The 24,308-nt window shown below is 37.8% G+C and overlaps 1 protein-coding gene across 2 annotated transcripts in view; it reads right to left on the bottom strand.

Annotated features, from left to right (window-relative positions):
- ARHGAP21 (Rho GTPase activating protein 21) overlaps window positions 1-24,308 on the bottom strand; it is a 133,359-nt gene that overhangs the window by 52,872 nt on the left and 56,179 nt on the right. For both annotated transcript variants that reach the window (XM_025396861.1, XM_025396862.1), the window contains exon 4: window positions 23,495-23,519. In XM_025396861.1, the coding sequence (XP_025252646.1) occupies window positions 23,495-23,519 (25 nt within the window). The remainder of the gene's footprint in view (window positions 1-23,494; window positions 23,520-24,308) is intronic.

The following is a 24,308-nucleotide window of genomic DNA, read 5'->3' as shown; positions in this document are numbered from 1 at the left end:
TTAAAGATAAGCAGATTTCACTAAGAAATATACTTGTCTTCAATTTCTATACACCTTGGCTCTATGTCTTGAGTTAAACACTTGACTCATGAATCTTAAGAGTGTCTTCTTTTTAAGGTACGTGCTCCGCAATTTTGCCAGAACTGGAAATCAAAAGTATCACATTTAACACGTGTGTCATTCACAAGCTCTCTCAGGTCTATAGTTTTTATAAGTAAATTTCTAGATATGCAGAACTGAAAGCCTGATCCCAAACCGTGGTAATTCACCAGGAAAAATGACTCCTTACTTCGCTGTATGATTACTTAGCAGACCCAGGTGGCTTCCCTGGCAATTCTTAGTAAAAGCATCTTTCAATTCCACATCTGTATTTTATAACTTCTCGATTTTTTGAGAACACATGGGACATGTTTCAAAGAACTGTTAAATACCTTATTCAAATATCATTTCCTAACCTTATCAAAAGAGAGTATGTCTTTTTGGCACATAGATGCAGTGAAATCTTCCTATATTTGCAGAAAAGAAGGTAAAAAGACAATTATCTTACATGGATGAGAACGGCTAAAGTAACCAGGTTCAGAAAAAGTACCATTTTATGTTATAATATATAATTAGTGCTGACTTAAAAAGACATAAAAAGCACAGGTAAATTTACCTGAACTTGAACAGTACACTTGAAATCAGAAAGAATACACATACGTCTACAATGAAGTAAATGTGATCAGTTGGGGGAAAAATAACTTGAGTAAAAAAATTAATTATATATAGGTAGTAGCTGCCATCTAAATACTGAATGTTCAGGTGGATGTCATTCCTATTCTCTCTATTCATTAGAGTGCAACAGTTAAGACCATGGGCCCTATAACCATAATACATGGTTTAAAATCCCACCTCTGTCATTCATTTTCCAAGTGGGGTCATCAGATTGTGCAATATTTGATATATATTTAAACTAAAAAATAGTAGTAGTCTATCTGAAATTCAAGTTTAATTAGGCATTCTGTATTTCATATGGACAACCCCATATCCAAGTGATTTTAGATGATTTGTATGTGCCCCCAGTTTACTGATCTGAAAAGTGGGGATGATGATAATAATTATTCCTACCTCGCAAGGCTGTTGTGAGGATTAAAAAAGATAATCCAGTAAAGCATTTATATAATATTTAGTGCACACAGGTATTTAAATTACTTATTATTATGACAGTCCTGATTATAAACTTTTCAGGTTTACAAACAGAGCAGAGACTATCTTGGGTACACAGAGCCTGTCACATCACAAGTGAGCAATAAATACTGGTTGAAAGGACACCCATAAAACTCAACTGTCATATTATAGAGAAGTCAAGGAATATTGCCGGGGGAGGGGATGGGACGGGAAACATGAAAGAAAAGTGAAAAGGTAAGAAGAGATTATACTAAAAAAATTTCCAATAACTCTGACACAAACTATAGACTTGTCTTCAAAGAGATTGTGTCTAAAACCGAAGTGCTACATCTGTAGGTCTGGGAGCTTTGTCAGTCAAAAAGGATGAGTTAAATTGCTGGTGACCTCCTTCTTTGGAGAATGCCTAAGACAAAAATCACTTGCAACATCTAAATTATTTGAAATTTTTAAATATTAAGTATACAAAAAAAGAAAAAAACAGACTAAAGCTAATAGATTACTTTTAAGGAGCAACAAAATTTGAACTATGCCAGTTACAAAAAGGACTCTATAATGAAGATCACAGAGAAACAGATCATGATAGTAAGAAAATCCTACAGTTCTGAGGACAAGAGAAACATATTTCTTAACAGACTGGAAAAATACGTAGTTTATACAAAGAAAAACTATCCTACATTTTAATCAAGAGCAAAGCAATAGAAAATAATGGCTCTTGTCTATGGCCAGACTACCTTAAATGTGCCCAATCTTGTCTGATGTCAGAAGTTTAGCAGGACTGAGGCTGGTTAATACTTGGATGGGAGACTGCCTGGGAATACCAGGTGCCATAGGCTTTAAAAAATAATAAAATATAAAAGAAAGAAAGAAAATAATGGTTATCACTGAGATTGAGCTTTTGTTTCCTCTCTCTCAAAGTTCTCGCACTTGGAGAATTTTTTTAGTCGAAACAAATCTCTGATTTTATGAGACTTATTTCAAAAAATGGTATTTTTTCCATTGGCTTCTTTATTGCCAAAGAAAAATGTCTATCTCTATACAACAAAAGGCCGCTGAAATAAGACTGTGCTCCAATCTGAAAGTTAGATAAGCCTGGGAATAAGTATACCCTCCAGAAAGGTGGAAAGCTAAAGAGGTTTATCACATAATGGAATATGAAGGCACCAAGCATCAGTTATTTAAAGGAAATAAATAGCATACTGAAATTAATATCTATTTTTCAGATAAAAAAATAACTGAAACCCCAACACAGACTGAAATACATAGCAAAGTTATGTCTGAGTGACGAAAAGGGATCCTTATTTCTCTTTGATGGAGAACAGACTGCCACAGAAAAAAACAGGATGTAGAAGAATTTATTGAGCAATAGGAACTGTGGATCTATTAAGGAAAAAAACAAAAATAAGGAGTAATATACACCAAATTCAGGCTAGTAATTACCTCTGGAGGAAGGGAAAAGGAAAGGAGTGGCATAAAAGGGCCTTATTATATTTGCAGTCATTTATGTCTTCGGGAGAGAGAAAGGAGGAAAAGGAAAGGCTGTGAGGGGTGGAGGTGAAGCTGAAAGGTTAAGAGGACAAAGATGGGTGGCAAGCATTTAGAAGTAACATTTTTTCCTATATTTTGTTTGCCTAAAATATTTTATAACTATTATTTCTTAACGTTGACAACAGGCTTCTTTTATTATGGGGATACGGTTTACTGGTATCACACAGTTATCTTAAGAGTCTAACAGAGACACAATGTCCAACATTAAAAATCCGTATGTATCATATGATAAATACATCCTACATAAGTCATTAAGCAGAATCCAATTTAAGAAGAAGACTGCTATGGCAGATTATTAGTCCTTTCTTAGTGTATTTGTTTGTTTTTTGGTAAGGAGAGAAGTACTAAGAAAGATGTGTCAACTTATTAAATCTAGGTGTTCCCCAAATTCTCACTCAAAATGCTCTCACTTGCAGAGTGATAGCTAGCACTTTGAACTTATATCTCCAAGTTTCCAATCTATAGATCCAGCAATTACCATGAGCTCCCAAGCCCAAATTCCAATAATCTCTGGATACTGTCAGTAGAATGTCACCTGTCAGGTCTCAATCACATTATATCTATTATTAGTAAAAACATACTATCTTTCTACTTAACCCGATCTTCAAGTAATAACAAACAGAACAAAATAAGAAAATCTGTTCAATATAAAAAAGCAAACCATGTTTTAACTGAATCATGCTAACCTTTCTTTCAACCCACACCTCTCTAGTTTTTAAAAGGTTTTGCTGGCCAGGCACGGTGGCTCACGCCTGTAATCCTAGCACTTTGGGAGGCAGAGGCGGGTGGATCACGAGGTCAGGAGTTCACGACCAGCCTGACCAAGATGGTGAAACCCTGTATCTACTAAAAATACAAAAAAATTAGCCGGGCATTATGGCACATGCCTGTAATCCCAGCTACCTGGGAGGCTGAGGCAGATAATTGCTTAAACACGGGAGGCGGAGGTTGCAGTGAGCCAAGACTGCGCCACTGCACTCCTGTCTCAAAAAAAAAAAAAAAAAAAAAAAAAAAAAGTTTTACTGTGGAAATGTCCAGCATACACAAAAGTAGAGAGGACAACAAAGCCCCATGAATGCAGCTTAAATAATTATTTAAAAATCTGTCAATCTTGTCTTGCTTCATTGAAACCTACCCACTTTAAAACATTTTAATGCAAATCCCAGATATCATGTCATTCATAGATACTTTAAATATATCCATATACACCACTAACAGATAAGAACTTTACATTTTCTTAAAGGCAAGACAACAAAATCCTTCAATAGTTCTTCACAGTATGTAGCTTCCTGCACTATGTGATTTCTACTGTAAGCTGACAAACAAACCCACTCTATATTCATCTTCCTAAATACCTACTTAACATTAATAAAAAGCAGTATGTCATGACAGAAATGATAGCCCCAAAGGCTATGAAATCAATTTAGAAAGGTTTCACATGTAAAAATCATAATAGAATCCTAAGTTAAGTGTCTTAACAAGTAGCCCATTCCCAATGCAACTGCTCTACCAATGTATTCAAGTTCATTGAGTTCATATATGCACGAGAATATACAGTACATGAAAATCTCCAGCACACAGAACAGTGCCTGGCACATAGTAGATGCTCAATAAATGTTTGCTGACTAATTAAAATTAGAGCCCTGGAAAATGCCAATAGTAAAAATTCCCAAAACCAACTTGGAGAGTTGTTTCAGGAACAAAGCAATTGTGCTACAACTAATCTGTACTATTTCCCTCAAATAGTGTAAGGAAAATGCTGCCACTCAATAGCAGTTTAAGTACAATACCACTAGATGTCAGGCGTGAATCAAAATTTTCTGGCATTATTAAGTATCTAGGCAAGAAAGCCTGTAGATGGGTGTTATTCATTCAACAAATATTTACCAAGCTCTTACAAATGTGCCAGGCATTGATTATCCTACAATGAACAAAGAATCCTGGCATCTGCCTTCTGAAGTATTTGAAGTTCAAGTAGCATTGGGTTTTTTCCCAACATTTCACACATTTCACAAACGATATTATATCTAGATTCATAACCCTATTATTTCTGTTATGCTAGAATTTAATTTCTCTGCAAACTTAGAAAAACTCGTTATGGCGCTCTAACCAATTACCTTTCTATCTGACTTTATCACTCTCAATCCTTCAACCAATTAAACTTGCTTGACTTTATCAAGACCTTCCATTCCCTTTAGTCTTCTCCATTCTTCTAAGCTATCAGTCTCCCTCCAGAAATTACTTTAATGCTCACTTTGGCAACACATATACTAACATTGGAACAGAGGTAACTTTCTTTCTTACTAAGATTACCCATGGATCAGTATTTCAACAAAATTCACCAGCACCCTCAACTTCCTTTCCCCTTAACCTTTCAAAGCATTTGATTTGCCAACTGTGACTATCGGGAATTCCAAAATACGCCTGCTCTGTTCTTCTTGGCCTGCTACTACAGCTGAATAAGACTGCATAACAACCACTGATTTACAATTTCCCAGTTCAGCTAAGTTCTTGACACTGCTCAGAAAAGTCTCTTGCTTGCATTTTAATTCCTGCCCGCTCAAAGTTGCTGTTTCAAACTTCTAGTAACCTTCTTTTTTAAAATTTATTTTTATAGAGACAAGGTCTTGCTACGTTGACCAGGTTGATCTTGAACTGACTTCAAGTGATCCTCCTGCCTCGGCCTCCCACCCAAAGTGCTGGGATTACAGGCATGAGTCACCACAGCCGGCCATAATAACCCTCTTTAACTTGCTGTTCCATGCTGATTTCCTCACGCTAGTTCGATAACCTTGTCTCCCAGTTCACTCAGTTGCTATATCCTCAACTTTTTTTTCTTTGCCTGTCCTCATGTTCTTTGTCTTATTTCAGGTGGGATTTAGTCATCAGCCCTCTTCAGGACCTTGCCTCCATAATTATCTCTTGTCACATGTAAAACGTCATGTGAGAAAATCCCTGGTCTTCTCTCCAAATCTCATGGATATACAAAAGCTTCCCAAACTTAAAACAACAAAAGTTCTCTCCACCTTTCCATATAGCTATGTTCTGTATCCCATTGTTTTTCACACTTCTTAAAAATGTAGTGTATATATCACTTACCTTCAGTTACTTCTAATTCAGGGTTTCTCAGAAATTAACAAGTATCTCCTGGGGGGCAAAACTGACAATTACCCCACCCTGACCTTGTCAAGGTTTGCTGCTCTAATTTTTATGTTCCAGCCCACTCCTATTTGTCTTCCTCCTCTCTTCCGTCCACTGCACTGAAACTGTTCTCAGTAACTTTACCAAACTGCCATTTGTCAGGTCTAGTCCAGCTGTTTAGTCCAAATCCTAATGAATTCTCTATGACAAAGGACAAATTTTCCACTCCCCCTGCCCCACTTAAAATTATCACCTCCTAATAAGCAAATTACCAACTCCTCCTGGTTGTCCTCAGAGCTTTCCACCACTTATTCTCAAATTTCCTTTCTGATTCTTCTTTCTCTGACCATCTCTTACAGTCCTGCCTTTATTCTACATGTCTTTATCCTCTCTGTGTATGGTTTCACGTATGCTTAAGAGTTAATAATAACATAAAAAATGACTGTCAAATCTATTTTCAACCCCTAACCTCTCTCTTGAGAACTCCAGAAACAAATTTTCAGCTAGATACTGAACTCTCTACAGGCATCAGAAATGCAACTTATCCCAAACTAAACTCATTTCTCCAGAGGAAGGAGAGATATATTTCACTTCAATATCCTTCAATCCTTAATTTAATGACACCCTCATCTATCCAGTCACTCAAGTCAGAAAAGCATAATGCTCCAAAAGGCATCTTTAACTGGAGACGTACACTCCATCCTCAAATCCTTCCACCAAATCTGTGCAAATGTAACTTCTAAATGTCTCTAAATCTGTTCTGGAATGCCATTTTTCCCTCCTCCTGATAAACTCCTATTTATCTGTTAACAACCCAATGGACACCCCACCTGAGATCCCCTCGCCTGGTGGTTAAAACTCTGGCTTCAAGAAGTTCCGGCCAGGTGTGGTGGCTCACACCCGTAATCCCAGCACTTTGGGAGGCTGAGGTGGGTGGATCACCCGCAGTCAGAAGATAAAGACCAGCCTGGCCAACATGGTGAAACCCCATCTCTACTTAAAAAATACAAAAATTAGCAAGGTGTGGTGGTGAGTGCCTGTAGTCCCAGCTACTAGGGAAGCTAAGGCAGGATAATCGCTTGAACCCAGAAGGTGTAGGCTCCAGTGAGCCAAGATCGTGCTGCTACACTCCAACTGAGCCATAGAGTGAGGCTCTGTCTCAGGGAATAAAAAGAAAAAAGTAGTTTCTAGTTTGGTGGAGGATATAAAATAATTACGTAAGTGCAAAAATAAAGGTATATGCAGTTGTTGCAGGATCATGGCCCAAGGAATCAGAGTCTGTATTCTATATATATTCATTAGATATATACGTGCCAGGAACTGTTCTGGGCTTTAAGAAATAAAGTAAGAAAATAAAGTCTCTGCTCTACATTCCAACTGAGAGAGAAAAATGCTCAGGAAGAAATAAGTAATATGAGAAATGGTAATAACTGCTGTGAAGAACAATAAGCAGAGTGAGAAGGAAAGGAAGAGGGAAAGGCAGGGCTGTTTCTCTGAAGTGGTCAGAGAAGGCCTCTCTAACAGGTGACATGTGCACAGCTATCTGAAGGAAGTGAGGTTAGAGGCCATATCACTTCCTTCCCAGTAATTAGTTTAGTGAGTGGCTCACAGGACTGACTCAACAGATGTTTGCTAAGGCAATAAACAAACAAAAATTATATTTCTTGATTTAATGTATTTGGCATTTACATGTAAATATTTCTGTTCTGTTTTTATAGCAAAGATGAAAACCTATCTGTTAAACATCAAAACAGGAACTATAACTCTTATAATTAAATCTTTACTAAATGGATTTATGAATCAAGTACTTTCAATGCAGGCTAACTAGCTGGACAACCATCAGGAAGGAAAATGGGACTACCCAACAAGGGGGTGTCTATGATTAAGGTCTTAAGTTACAGAGCAGTTGAAAAAAAAGACAGCTCAACTTCTATGAAATCAACTTGGCCAGGTGTGGTGGCTCATACCTGTAATCCTAGCACTTTGGGAGGCAGAGCCAGGAGCCTAGGAATTCAAGACCAGCCTAGGCAACATGGCAAAACCCTGTCACTACAAAAAATAGAAAAATTAGTCAAGCACGGTGGTGCAAGCCTGTGGTCCCAGCTATTCCAGAGGCTGAGGTGGAGGTTGCAGTGAGCTGAGATTGTGCCACTGCACTCCAGCCTGGGAGACAGAATGAGACCCTGAATTTAAGGGGGAAAAAAAAATGGCTCGCCATGGTAGCTTAGTCCTGTAATCCTAGCACTTTGGGAGGCCAAGGTGGGAGGATCACTTGAGTTCAGGAGTTCAAGACCAGCCTGGGCAACATAGTGAGAACTTGTCTCTAAAAAACTTTAATAATAAAAAGAAACCATTATACAATGATTTGATCATTATACAATGTATACATGCATTAAAATATCACACTGTATCTCATAAATATGTACAATTATTTGTCAATTACAAATTTAAAAAATAATTAAAAAAAAAAAAGCTCAAAATTACCTAATTACAGAGTTACCTCTAAAATAACATTTCTATAAAGAAGTTATTTCCAGAGGAGAAATTAACATCTTGGAGAACATTAATACTCTGCCATGTACTTTCTTCTTTTTTACCTGTATCGCCCTATCTGTTCAGGGTCTCCAATTAGTTCTCTGAAATCCTAAATTCCATGTGAAGTGTTTTAGAACCCTTAAAGAGATTTTTAAAATTTCATTTATTTTCTTGGCTGCCAAATTAACTTCATGCACTTTTTTTCAAACTCTTAAAATCTACTCCTAGAAATGTAATTTTCTGACAATGCTACTTTAATCCAATTGAATTTCTTGCATTTTAGATCACTATAAACAAGGTTTCCTGGGACTTGAAGTAAAAGATTTTTTTTTTTAACCCTTCATCTAACTTGACCACCTTACTTTACCAGTTTATTTTACAAAGAGGAAGTCCAAATTGTTATGTAAATCCAGGATTGCCATATTTTTGTTATCACTGTTCTAGCTTACACACATAGCAGCTATGTGAAACTGATTTCTAAATCAAAAGAGTGTCACTGGCACTCTGTGTTAGAGAGGTTGATGGGAAAAGATAAAAGAAAAGTAGGAGGGCAGTTGGAAATCTGCTTTTCTTCTTCAACAGCAGAGGTTAGACACTAACATACTAAATTTTGCAGCTTTGGGAACAGTCATTTTAGAAGCTTGTGCCAATTCAAGATGGTAGTCATCATTCGAAACACCCCAGTGCACCTCCCTTTATTCAACACATTTACTCAGCAAACATCTGAGCTCCTACTATATATAGGTGCCAGGTACTTACTAGGCACTGAAAACTCAGCAATAACAGACAATTTCTATTCTTAATGATCTTTGCTTTGAAAGTAATACATAAAAAAAATTCTTGTCCATAAAAATACTGAAAAGTCAAAGTATGTAAGAAAAGTTTACTTTGCTTTTTTTTTTTCCAGAGTCTCACTCTGTTCCCCAGGCTGGAGGGCAGTGACATGATCTTGGCTCACTGCAACCTCTGCCTCTTGGGTTCAAGCAATTCTCCTGCCTCAGCCTCCCAAGTAGCTGGGATTACAGGCATGTGCCACCACACCCGGCTAATTTTTCTATTTTTAGTAGAGACGAGGGTTTCACAGTGTTGGCCAGACTGGTCTCAACTCCTGACCTCATGTGATCCACCCACCTCGGCCTCCCAAAGTGCTAGGATTACAGGCATGAGCCACCATGCCCAGCCTGCATATTCTAATACCCAGCCTTTGCCTCTCATTTCTCTATTTGCCTTCATAGGTTTGTGCTGCTGCCACCACCTCCCTAGAAGAGGTACGTCAGGAGGAAGAAATTCCCTACTCATTTACCACATAGCATGAACGATCACTCAGATTGTCTCCAAAATATGAGCAGAAATTTTCCGGTAGAGAATTAGGGGAAAGGTCCATCTATAGCTTTTAAAAATTGTGAAACATCAATCTACTCCATTTATCCCTTCAAACATCTGAAAGCAGCTATCACTTTCTCGCTAAGCAATTCTCTTTCAAGCAAAGTTTCAAGTTTTTTCCATCTTCTTTTTAAAAATACATATCCTAGGTCAGCCAGGTGCAGTGGCTCACGCCTGTAATCCCAGCACTTTGGGAGGCCGAGGTAGGTGGATCACCTTGAGGTCAGGAGTTCGAGACAGCTCGGCCAACATGGTGAAACCCTGTATCTACTGAAAATACAAAAATTAGCCGGGTGTGGTGGCAGGTGCCTGTAATCCCAGCTACCTGGGAAGCTGAGACAGGAGAATTGCTTGAACCCGGAGGCGGAGGGTGCAGTGAGCCGAGATTGCACCATTGCACTCTAGCCTGCGCAACAAGAGCGAAACTCTGTCTCAAAAAAAAAAAAAAAAAAAAAAAAAAAAAACATCATAGGGTCAAAATGTATATATATTCTTACCATCACAGCCCCTTTATATCTGAGGCTCCCAAGTGTTTTAATCATGTCCTAGTTAGAAGACAACCCTGGAGACCTCCTTTCCCATATATTCCCACCTGTCCACTAGAGAAGAACAAATAAGTATTTTGAAATTAACTTGTTACTAGCAACATATAGAATCACTTATTACCTTTGTGTGTGTTTATGTATGCATATGTGTATGTGTCCATATATGAATATAAGTGAGTTTATACATTTTACATTAGGAAATATTACCCATAATAGCAAACTACAAATAACTTGGTAATTTTATTATAACTACTTCTTAATAGGACAAATACATGGGCAGCAAATTATCTAATGACTTATCAATGTACTAGCTAATTGGGCTAATATAGAGAGATGGGTAATTTATATCTGAACCATAGTATATATACATGTAAAGCCTAGCTGTTAGAAAATTACATCCCAAAATACTATTGATAACAGTGAAACAATACATGCCCAGGACACTGAACATGAGCATCCATTTTAAGGACTTTTCTACCCAGCAAATAGAAGAAAAAGCCCCAAGTCCAGTTAGGAAGCTATCTGGAGACTCACCCACACTTAAGAGGAAGGGTAACTACAAATAATTCCCCACCAACCCAGAGGCTACTTTGGGGCTACGAAGTAGGAAAAAGAAAAAAAAGGAAGGGAAAAGATAGCTCTAAGAAGTGGCCATGGGCTAAACTGCACATGGACATGGATTTGTAGGCTAACTCAGGTAACAGCCTGTTCCTTGTCAAAAGCAAACACCAATCAACTTGGAGAAGAGATTTTTCATCTTAGATCTCAAAGAATCCCCAAGTAATAATTTTTGAAGGTCAAGAAACACAAAGCAGTTTAAAAAAAAAACCACACACACCATGGAAAACAACAATATTCTAAGCTAAAGCTACCAGAGAAAACAAACAAGAGAAACAGACTCACAAAGACTTCTGACAAAGGAATCACCAGGCACAGATTATTAAAAAATTCCGCTTACCATGTCTGAAGAAATAAAAAGATAAACCTAAAAGTGATCCAGGTGAAGAAACTATAAGAAGTGATCAAGCATATTTGCTGTAATACCCTAAAAAACTTCTCATAATCAAACTTTAAAACTTAACTAAAAAGAAATTTACTGAACATATATTGGAAGAAATTATCCAGAATGCAGACCAGAAAGACAAAAAAGAAGAAAAAGAGAAACTAGAGAATTTAGTAGCCATGGGAGATGGAGGCCAGGCGCAGTGGCTCATGCCTATAATCCCAACTACTCAGGAGGCTGAGGCTCTGAGTAGTGCCTAAGTGGGGACTGCCTGAGGCCAGGAGTTCAAGATCAGCATGGGAAACACAGTGAGACCACATCTCTTTAAAAAAAAACAAAAGCAAAAAAAAAACGCAACATGTAGATAGGAAGGAGACAGTGGAGTTAAAATGTTCTAAGGTCCTTATATTGTATAAGAGTAGAACAGAATTAAGTAGCATTAGACTTTGATGAGTTTGCATATTGTTTCTAGGGTAACCACTAAAAGAAGGGTAATAATGTTATTTAGCCTTTCAAGTAGAAAGTATAAAAGAGAAATTATTTTTTAATCTCAGAAAAGAGAAAAATGTAAGAATGAACCATTCTTACATTTCAAAAGGAAGTTCAAAATAAAGGTGAAGATTAAACAATAAATACATAATTAATTACATTAAATAAATACGTGAAAATTTCTAAATCTACCTACGGTGAACTAGCTGGTTACAGAATCAACTCTTGCACCCATGAACAACAGCCAGGAAAGCTAGATGATGTATAATCACTATTGTGTGAAGGCACCAGAAAGCTACCAAGGCAGAGACGGCCTAATGGAACAAGCTTCCAAATACATGGAAATCCAGAGAGGTGAGTCCAGTGCTTTGTACAACTGTTCACCTTGAGGCATTTCCTGTTTCCAAAGTAATGGCTGAGAGACTGACCAGCTACACAGAGCTTCCATCAATCTCAAAAGGCTGAGGAGACAAAAAAAAAAAAAAAAAGGAACTTCAGGGCCAGCCAAAGAAAAGAGCTCTAGAAAACACCATGTTTTCGGATGGGGTCCCCAAAAGAATACAACTTGTGAGCAGGGGTGAAAAGAAAAAGCCCAACCATGTCAAGCATGGACGTGTGCTGTTCCGCCTTCCTTCTGAAGAACCTGCCGCAGGGAAGACTGTGACTGACAGCCCCAGCTGCCGCCCTTTGGATCCATCACCATGTTCATGCAGAGGCCACATTTCCCCATTTCTGCCCAAAGCAGGATTCTTCTAAAAGACAAGTGTTTGCCTGGGGACTCTTCACTGGCCTAGCAGAGGAGTTCTTAGATCTGTGCTGCAGTCTGGGGCCCTTCCTTCCAATTCTTTCCTTTCCTCTCTTCTTTCACAGAGGTCAGGCCTGTCTCATGGTCTGAAGTTTTCTCCTGTACTCTCTTGCTTTCTTCTTTATCCTTTATAGGCATGGCCCCCAATAAGTCTTCTGCATATCTCATCCTGATTTAGTATCTGCTTCCATCTTGATGTCTGCTACTAAATATCAATTATCAGACCAAGGCCCGCCTTTAGGTGAAGGCAATCCTTGAGCAGAGATGCAAAAATTCTAAATGAAACAGAAAACCAAATCTGGTGATACATAAAAAGCGTCACACATTGTGAACAAGTTTGGTTTAGTCCAGTAATGCAGGGCTGGTTTCACATTTGAAAACTGTATGAACATGATCTACTACATTAAGTGATTAAGGAAGAAAAATCAAAGGATTCATGAGAGAGATATACCACATTCATGGATCAAAACATTCAATATTTCAAATATTCCAGTATTATAAACAATATAAAATCAATCAAAATTCCAACAGAATTTTTTCTTGTGGGTATAGAAACTGAAAATTCAATTCTAAGAAGACTTATTCTACCCAACAGCAACACTTATTATAAAGCCATATTAATTAAGATAGTGTCGTCTTGGTGCAAAGAAAGTGATCAATGGAATACAACAAAGTTTGGCAAACTTTTTCTGTAAAGAACCAGACAGTAAATATTTTAGGCTTTCTGGGACACATACAATCTCCGTCGCATATTCTTCTTTTTTTAACAACCCTATAAAAATACAGATCTATTCTTAGCTTGGAAGCTGTACAAAAATGAGCCATGGGTCAATCCCTGGAATAGAAGCAAGTCTAGAAACAGACCTACACACATACACTTTATGATCAAAGTGGTATTACAGAGCTCGAGAGAAAGTATGGACTTTCCACAAAATAGTGTGGGATCAAATCAATATCTACATAGGAAAAAAATTCACCTTGACCTCACACCATATGCAAAAATAATCAATTTTAGGTGAATTGTAGGCTTAATTGTGAATAACACATCTTGAAGATAACACAGGAGGATATCTTCATCACCATGGAGTAGAAAAAAATTCTTAAATAGAACTCATGAACTATTAACCACAAAAGACTGATAATTCACATGACATTAAAATTAGAAACTTCTCTTTATAAAAATTACTAATAAGAAACTGAAAGGCAAGTCACAGGTTGAATTACCTGCCAATTGTATATCACTAACAAAGTCCTCATCCACAATATTTAAAGAATGCCTACAAGTTAATAATAAAAAAGAACTGACAGGTAAAATCCAAATAAAAGGTAATCAACCTCATTAGTCTTCAGGAAATCTAAATTAAAGCCATAGTCCACACCACTGTACATCCACTAGAATGACTAAAATTACAAAGACTGACAATAGCAAGTGTCAGTGAGGATCCAGAGCAAGTGGAACTCTCATACACTGTTGCTGAGTGTGTAAATGGGTACAGTCCCCTCAGAAAACTGTTTAGCAGCATCTACTAAATGTAACCATATGCATACCCACGACCCAGCAATGCCTACATATACATACCCTCTAGAAATGAGTACATGTGTGTACAAAGTACACATACGAGAATACTCATAGCTGCATTGTTTGAAGTAGCTAAACACTGAAAAAAATTCAATGTCAATTAACAGTAGATTGGATAAGTTGTACATATTTTTTAAAAAATCAGCTTTATTGAAGTATAACATGCACAAGATAAAAAATACCCATTTTAAGTGCAGGGTTCAATAAGTTCAGACAACTGCAAACACCCATGTAACCACTACCATAACCATAATATGGAACATTTCTATTATGCTAACAAGTTCCCTGGTACCCTTTACCAGTCAATTCAGGCAACCACAGAACTGTTTAGAAGAGGATTTTGTTTTGTTTTGTTTAAGAGACAAGGTGTTGGCCGGGCGTGGTGGCTCACGCCTGTAATCTCAGCACTCTGGGGGGCCAAGGCAGGCAGATCACGAGGTCAGGAGATCAAGGCCATCCTGGCTAACACAGTGAAACCCCGTCTCTACTAAAAATACAAAAAATTAGCCGGGCGTGGTGGGGAGCGCCTGTAGTCCTAGCTACTTGGGAGGCTGAGGCAGGAGAATGGTGTGAACCCGGGAGGCGGAGCTTGCACTGAGCCAAGATCATGCCACTGTACTCCAGCCTGGGCGACAAAGCTAGACTGCCTCAAAAAACAAAATTTTTAAAAAAGAGACAAGGTCTCGCTATTTGCTATGCTGCCCAAGATGGCCTTGAATTCCTGGGTTCAACAATCTCTCCATCCTCAGCCTTCCCAGTAACTAGGCCTACAGGTGCAAAACCACCATGCCAACTCACAAACCTGTTTAGATTAGTCTTTCCTAGGATTTTATATAAATGGAACCAGGTACTACTCTTTTGTGCTTGGTTTCTTCCACTCATCAAAATGTTTTTAACAACAAGAACATGAGCAAAATAATAAAAAGTAAATTATATTTTATCAAAATTAAAAACTTTTGTGCAGCAAAGTACATTAAGAAAGTGAAAAGAAAGGTGAAAAGATGACCTACATAATGGAGGAAAATACATGCGAATCATATATCTGATAAGGACCTGGTAACCAGAATATATAAAGAATACTTATAGCTCAACAACAAAAAGACAACCCCATTTAAAAACGGGCAATGGATTTGAACAGACATTTCTCCACATAAGATACACAAATGGTGACAAGCACACAAAAAGATGCTCAAAATCATTAGGCATTAAGGAAATACGAATCAAAACCACAATGAGATACCACTTCACACCCACTGGGTTGGCTATAATACAAAAAATGGAAAATAACACATGTTGGTGAGGATGTACAGAAATTAGGACTCTCATTCATGGCTGGTGGAGACATAGAAATGGTGTAGCCACTATGGAAAATGGTTTGGCAGTTCCTCAAAATATGAAACATAGGATTACCATGTGACCCAGCAACTCTACTCCTAGGTATAATCCCCAAAAATTGAAAACAAGAATTCAAACACTTGTACATGCATGTTCATATCAGCACTATTGTCCAAAGAAGATATACAAACGGATCTTTTATTATTATCTACCTTTCAAGGGAACAGAATCCTTTCTTTATTTTTTTTTTTGAGATGGAATTTCACTCTTGTTGCCCAGGCTGGAGTACGATGGCGTGCTTGGCTCACTGCAACCTCCACCTCCCGGGTGCAAGCAATTCTCCTGCCTCAGCCTCCTGAGTAGCTGGGATTATAGGCATGTGCCATCACACCCGGCTAATTTTGTATTTTCAGTAGAGATGGGGTTTCTCCATGTTAGTCAGGCTGGTCTCAAACTCCCAACCGCAGGTGATCTGCCCACCTCGGCCTCCCAAAGTGCTGGGATTACAGGCATGAGCCACCATGCCCGGCCCAGAATACTCGTTCTTACACATTTTCAAGAATGAATTATGTGAGAGTAAAGAACTTTCTTTTTTTGTGTTGTAGATACAGAGATCCTGCTATGTTGCCCAGGCTGTTCTTAACCTCCTGGCCTTGGCCTCCCAAAGTGCTGGGATTACAGGCCTGAGCCACTATACCCAGCCAAGAGTAAAGAACTTTATTGAGAAGCTGTGGTAGAAACTTAGAGACTTCCTGAGTTGTAGTCCAGCTCTGCCACCTGCTAGTAACTTAAACACTCTGCATTTTAGTTTCATCATCTGAAATATGGCGGTGATAATAATATCCACCTTAGAAAGCTGTTGAGAGGGTTAAATGAGTTAATCCATGCAAAGTCTTGGATTGCAGCAAGTACGCTGTTAAATTAGCCTCCACCACCACTACCATCATCATTATTGTTATCATCATCATCATTATTCTTCCTACTTCCTAAAATATCCTCAAGAATATTTAAGACACCTGTGATTGTTCTAATGACTAGCATTAAAAGTTCATAAAAAACATACCTAATTAGTATGTTTACCTAACTGCCAGAAAAACTTAGTTTAAATGGCCAATATAGTTAAAAATGACTCTGGGAGGCAGTGGGGCACACCTATAGTCCCAGCTACTTAGGAAGCTGAGGCAGGAAGACGGCTTGAGCTCCTAAATTTGAGGCTGCAGCGAGCTATCATCATGCCACTACACTCCAGCCTGGGCACAGAGCAACACCCTCTTACTCGTTAAAAAAAAAAAAGATGCTAAAGGGTTCAGTGAATGCTCCTTCCCAAAGCCTTCAGAAGAGATCCATGTAATGCTGCTACACATTTTGAAAGCAATTCTAAACATGCTTCTGATACCCCACCCAAAGCCTTACATCATGGACCATGCTTGAAAAGTCTCCCATCAGTACAGGATACCTTTACCAAATGAGGTTTTGCCAAGGTTATTGCTGAATATCAATCCAACACTGGTGGAAACTCAGTTTCTAATAGTGTTTTATAATATCCAGATCTCTTTGATATTATATCTGATTTTTTGCACCAAGGAATGAAATGCTTACAATCCTCCATTCCCAATATAACATCATACACTTTCTGCATTAAATAGCCTAAAATCCTCCTCTCTGAATATTTTCTTTTGTTTATCAATGGTGCAGCGATTTTGAAGAAAGTTACTGCACATATCTCCTTAATCAAAATTGACGTATGTAGCGGAAGAGCCCTGCTCATCAGTATACCACAGTAAGCTAAATATCTGATGTTCTGCTCAGGCCCCCATGCTGGAGCCAGGGCTCCGACCACTGTCATCAACTTTGGATGGCATCCCGAGACCACCCTTCTCTCAAGGCCATCTGACCAGTTTGAGCTACCGAAAGACTCACAGAAGCTGGCTGCCACCATCCCACTACTCTTAATATTCATAAATTCTGTAAAATATTATTTATAATTATATTATATTAGAACATAATGTTATACTACATTGTTATATTATATTATAAATTATTATTTACATTCTCCAGAGATTTAAGGGAATACAGTATGTCAGCAAGATATGAATTATCCACAAGCAACTATTACCACCAAAAAAATATTCTTTTACTTAACCTTTTTCTTACAAAACATCTGCATCATAGTACAGAAAACTAACCAACAAGAAGAAAAAAATACCTTTAAAATATGAGTGCACACATAAAGGATATGAGAAACATAACAAAATGCAAACACTGGGTAAGTAAAATAATCAGAAAATTAAATCGCTCAGTATTTCTTGGTTGATAAGAAAGAAACAAGAAAATTAAGTGGCAAAAGAGATTTCACTAAATTGCCAAAAGGGAAGAAGACCAAAACAAAATCGTTCAACTGTTTAACAGAATTTTGGCATTATAACAGCATCTCTTAGGAGTTTGAATAAAATTCTGGCAATTATTTTCTCTCCAGTGATTCTAGGCTTTGACTGTGATCATTACACTGGAGGCTCCGATTCAACTAAACTAACACAAAATTCTACATAAAAGGATTTCGTGATCTCAATATGCTTGAAAATAAGTTTTCAAAAGAAATGAGACAGTAAGATAAAAATCATAACATTCTGTTGAATTAAAATACTAAATTATATATAGTTTGTCTCTGAATAGATTGCATTCTAAAAACTGACTTGTAAATAATTGTCTAGAAGTTAGAAGAAATTTTTTTCACATACAATATGGTATAACTTTTGATCAGGTTATTTGCAATGATATCATGACTATTATACTTAGGGCTAAACAGGCCTTTGTGAAATAGCCTGTGACCCCAACTATCAATTGGGATGCCAAGATCAAACTCACACTTGGAAAGCAAAGGTGCAATCAAGGTAGGTGGAGCACTAGGACTCCATAACCTCATTAAGCTTTGCAGGTCCACGGCTAGCCAAGTACTGAAACTGAGTAACAAGTGATGGTTGCTCCTGCAAAGTGTTCACAGCCTCTAAACTTGGGATCTCCTTGACCTTTCTCCATGCAGGATTCACGGAATTAATTTCATAACATACTAAATATACCCTATATTTATCTTCTAATTCTTAACACTACATAAGTCATACCCTTTTTTAAGACTAGAATTATTTTTAAAATAAAATTAAAGAAATGAGGAAGGGGACTTAAAAAGATGTTAACAGAAGTAAGATGGCAGAATTATAAGATGGACCTAAGAGTTAGACCCAACTGATTTGGAAATCCAGTTACTATCACTTACTAGCTATGTGATTGTAGGCAAGTTATTTCTCAGCCTCAGTTCCCTCATCTACAAAATAGGAATATTATTTTGTAGGAATATAGGAAATCTCACACCTTACAGGGTTAGAGTGAAGGAAATAGGAATATCTCACATCTTACAGGGTTAGACTGAGGATTAAAGACGATTAAAATATATATTATGATGCCTGGAACAGATTAAGTTCTCAGTCATGTGCTAATTTCCACCACTCTCCCAATCCACTCCCCAAAATCAAGCAGTTCTTCCAAATATATTACAATTATATTATAAAACGCTTTCTCCAAATACTCTCATACCTTTTCATATTCTTCTTCGCTTAGGAAGAAAACTACAGATCTGGACTTAATAAATATCCAACTTTGTTGAACTTTGCTTCAGAAGAGGTAAGGTACTTGAATTTCTATTTCTCCCATTTTAAAGCCTTAGTTTTGTGATTTTTGAAATTATCTTATTAGTCTTTTAACTAGCTAATTGATTTACCTTTTTGTTAACCTCACTTATCATTATTTTCTCCCTTAATCTGTTAGACCTCTGATGGTAAACTTTTACTACATTTCAATTACAGTTGTCCCGTGAACAATGGGTTTCAACTCTGTAGATCTGCGGATTTTTTTTCTTTTCAGTAAAAATATGGTATTCACAGTAACACAAGGATGCAAAAGCTGTGTTTCCAATACATGGGTTCCACAGGGTCTATTACAGGACATGAGTGTGTGCAGATCAGTACATATGTGGGTGGTCCTGGAAGCAATCCCCTGGGTACATCAAGGGATGACTGTATTTACATCCTTCATGGACTTTTTCTTTTAGCCATTTTATCTTCTAGTTATTATATTAACTCTATATTTTCTTACGATGTAACTTTTCTTACTTAGGATTATCCCTTAATCAACATCATAAAATGTCAGTAGAGCAACCAGATAATTTAACCTCACACTATAGCAGTAACTCAGTTCAGAACTCAAGTTCAGTTGTAAGGGATAATAATCATAAAAGATCACTGGATATGCAGCCTTGAATATCCATTCTTCTAAACGCTTTGAATGTTGTCACTGGATCAAGCCAGACTCATGGGGACCTATACACTTGGACCACAATGCTTTGGTGCCCATCACTTTAAACCAGGGTTTCTTGCCCTTGCATTATTAATATTTGGGACTAGGTAATAGTAATAACTATTATTATTATTTTAAGACAGACTCTCTTGTTCTGTCATCCACATTAGAGTGCAGTGGTGCGATCTTGGCTCACTGCAACCTCTGCCTCCCAGGTTCAAGCGATTCTCCTGCCTCAGCCTCGTGAGTAGCTGGGATTAGAAGCATGCACCCCCACCTCTGGATAATTTTTTGTATTTTTAGCAGAGAAGAGGTTTCACCATGTTGGCCAGGCTGGTCTCAAACTTCCGACCTCAAGTGATCCGCCCACCTCAGCCTTCAAAAGTGCTGGGGTTACAGGCGTGAGCCACTGGGCCTGACCCAGATAATTCTTTGTTGTGGGGGGCTGCCCTGTGCACTGTTTCAGCAGCACCTCTGGCCTCTATCCACCAGATGCCAATACACACTCCCCCTCTTCCCAACTGTGATCAAGATGCGTATAAAGAGGGTACATTACCATATACCCTCCAGGGAGCAATATCATTCCCAGCTGAGAAGTGCTTTAAGCTGAATGAGACCTTGGGGTTTGCAGTCAGCTTACACTGAGGAACCACTTTAAAAACAGCCGTAAGAAGAAATGGTGTTGAAAATATCATCTACTGTATCACTGTTTGTTTTCCAAGGGAGAAACCTGTCTCAGACCTCAGTGCGAACAGAATGTTTTTTCTTAGGAATAATATGTATCCTTAACTGATCATATTCTCATCTTTTCTATGGCCACTGGCAAGCTCAAAAGCAAACTTACAGCCCAGCTTTAATAACAGTATAGGACCAGCCGGGTGCAGTGGCTCACGCCTGTAACCCCAGCACTTTGGGAGGCCGAGGCTGGCAGATCACCAGGTCAAGAGATAGAGACCACCCAGGCCAACATGGTGAAACCCCGTTTCTACTAAAAATATAAAGTGGGTGTGGTGGCGCACACTTTTAGTCCCAGCTTCTCGGGGTGGGGGGCGGGGGGGCGGTGAGGCAGGAGAATCCTTTGAACACAGGAGGAGGAGGTTGCATTGAGCTGAGATCATGCCACTGCACTCCAGACAGAGTGAGACTCCGTCTCAAAAAATAATAACAACAACAATAATAGTCTAGGACCTAAAGCATGAGTTTACATGTACTAAATCTTCTGAATGTGAATTCATTTTTTACCATAAACTCTTGACCTTATATTTTATCTTGCTATAAATAAGGTATTTCTTTATGTGGCCATAAACCCTTTTTCTGAGTGAAATTAAGCATATATTAATAATTAAAATAGGCAAACTGTTATCTTCTCCAGCAGATCATACCCTTCAGGCTCACTCTATTATTCCTCTTCAAATCACCTTCTGCTGAATCTACAATAGATCTTCTAGTTTTCCCTTATAAATATTCAAGTTTATTCTCCCTAGCCAAAGCACAAACTAAATCCATTCACTTCAGTGAGCTATGTCAGACACATGATGATCTGCATGAAGTTTTATAACATGTCTTTCTACATTTATTAGAAGTATATTTCCCTCATAAGAGGCATGAATTCTAGACGCTGTGTGTCCAGTAGGTTGTCCAGGCATCAGCACATCAGCCTTTAGGATGACGGGAAGATGGAGTACTTATATCCTCTTTTCTCTTGCTGATGCCAGCTTTGTGAGTTTTCCCTTTCCCCACTAAGGCTTACTTCTAACCCATGCCAAGTAGCATTTGGAATTCATCCTAAACCCTGGTACATGACAGATGGTGATGCAGGAGTGGCTCATCTTGTACCAGTGACAACTATGAAGAGTCCTGCCTGGCCCTACACCCTCGGATTACTTTTGATAGTGGGAAAAAAAAACAAACAAAAAAAAACCATTTCTTTCTCATTTTAACCCATAACCTTCTCAAGACCTCAAACGGTTGTTACAAAGGTCCATCAACAGGTTGAGTGGTTAAACAATTTGTGGTATATTCATGCAAATGAAAAAAAAAGTAGTACTATACACATAATAGTACCCATACACATAATACAGTGTATTATGTGTAGTAGTACCCATACACATAATACAGTAAAGGTCAAAAATATTGTGCCTGACAAAAGAGTACATGCTGTATTATTTCATTTATAAAAAAAAAAATCTAGAAGAGGCAAAAATTAACCTATATAGTGATAAAAATCAGATCAGTGATTGTCTGAAGACAGCAGAATAAAAAGGAGCACAAGGGAACTTTATGGAATGATGGAAAGGTTGTTTTTGATATCACATCTTAATCGGGATAGTGATTTCACGGTTATATATTCATCAAAACTTACCAAACTGTACACTTACAATAGGTGCAAATGTGGTATTCTTGCTAAACATGTATGACCTTGAACTAATGAGAAAACATCAGATAAACTGAAAATGAAGGACATTCTATAAAATAACTGATCAGTACTAGTAATAAAATACAAGGAAAGACTATAGGGACACGACAAGTGAATACAACGAGGGATTCTGGAAGAGAACAAGGATACTAGCAGAAAAATTGATGACATCCAAATAAAGTCTGTAGTTTATACAGTAGTCCTGTATCAATGCTAATTGTTTAGTTTTGTTGATTGTACCACGGTATTGTAAATTTGTTTTGTTTTGTTTTGTTTTGAGATGGAGTCTTGCTCTGTCGCCCAGGCTGGAGTGCAGTGGTGTGATCTCGGTTCACTGCAAGCTCCGCCTCCCGAGTTCACGCCATTCTCCTGCCTCAGCCTCTCGAGTAGCTGGGACTACAGGCACCAGCCACCACGCCCAGCTAGTTTTCAGAATTTTTAGTAGAGATAGGGTTTCACCGTGTTAGCCAGGATGGTCTCCATCTCCTGACCTCGTGATCCGCCCGCCTCAGCCTCCCAAAGTGCTGGGATTACAGGCGTGAGCCACCACGCCCGGCCCCCCATGGTATTGTAAGTTTTTAACACTAGAGAAAGTAAAATAAAGGATACATGAAAATTCTCTGTACTATTTTTGCAACTTTGTTGTTGAAAATTATCTAGAAATAAAAGTTTTTAATGGGTGCATTTTGTTGAGTGTGAATTTTAACTCGTTCAAGTTGATTTAAAATCAATTAAGAAATAATTTTATCTCCAGCCTGACTGTCCTTTCACGTTCATTAATGTTTAAATCAACAGTAACATTAACTACAAGAATAACCCAAACCCTCTTCTTTTCAATATTTGACTCAATAAACCTAATTGATAAAACACATAGCATTCCTTACCTAAAATAATCATCTCATTTAGAAAGATTACTAATTGAAATAAAAATCTTAAGTACTCTCCTTGGAATTATGATATATTCCTCCACAAAAACACATACAATTAACAATAAAATCTTTACATGTTCAAATTAAGATGAGACAATGGAATTCATAAAATTTTGAAGTCCACAGTAAAAAACATTTAATTCTATGGCTCTCACACCTAAGAATTATTATACATTTGAACACTAAAAATTATATCATCTCATTTAGTATCACTTAAAGAACAGAAAGAAATGGGTAGAAAAACATTGAGACAAATTAAAAGGTTTATAGCATACCTCCTCTGTTTCCATTTTCTTCATCCTACAAATAAAAATATATATATACATACATGAGTATACATTTATAAACTCTTGTTAATCACAGCAAGGCTCATTTTAATTCAAATTGACCTCCCTAAATTGTGCCAATTACGATCTCACCTACAATATTCTTAATTGATCATATTCTCTTCTATAGCCACTGCAAGCTCAAAAGCAAACGAATAGCCCATCTTCAATAACAGTATAGGAAGTACCTTTTACTGGAAAGATAAGAGTTTTCACAGAGATAACAAGGCTGTGGGTGAAGCCAACTTAGGGGTAGGACATCAGTTCAGTTTTTGGCATTTGAGGGTAAGCTTTCTAATGGAGTCAACTTGTCAAGTAGGCAGTTGGAGAGAAGGAAAGGCCAGGTCATCGCTTACTGTACCACACTTAAATGTGCCTTTAGGGGATATTACAGGACCCAGAGCTGTCTATATAAATGGACTGGTCCCAAATTGCTACATATTTAAGTTCTTATATTCAATTTTGAAGTTTACCTACTTGGTCTCTTTCGTTGTTACCGAGCTGTCTTGCTGCCATGTTATCTACCTCTAGCTGGAAAACTAGAAAAGGAACCTTTAAAAACTAGTCTAAAAATACATTTTTTCAAATATTTGCTGAGCCTCTACCATACTGGGGCTACCATGTACGTCAGAAAGAAAAACAGACATTGGGTGAAGCGCTGATAATTTATGACATAATTTTTTGACCTTTATTTAGGCGGCCCAGTGTTGTTTTTTTTTTTCTTCTTCTGATTATAAGATCTGGTCTGAGACTGAAGTTGCCA

This window comes from Theropithecus gelada, chromosome 9 (genome assembly GCF_003255815.1).
Source record: "Theropithecus gelada isolate Dixy chromosome 9, Tgel_1.0, whole genome shotgun sequence".
Lineage (NCBI taxonomy): Eukaryota > Metazoa > Chordata > Mammalia > Primates > Cercopithecidae > Theropithecus > Theropithecus gelada.
The sequence above is the reverse complement of the archived record's forward strand: the minus strand, read 5'-3'. Positions and strand labels throughout refer to the sequence as shown.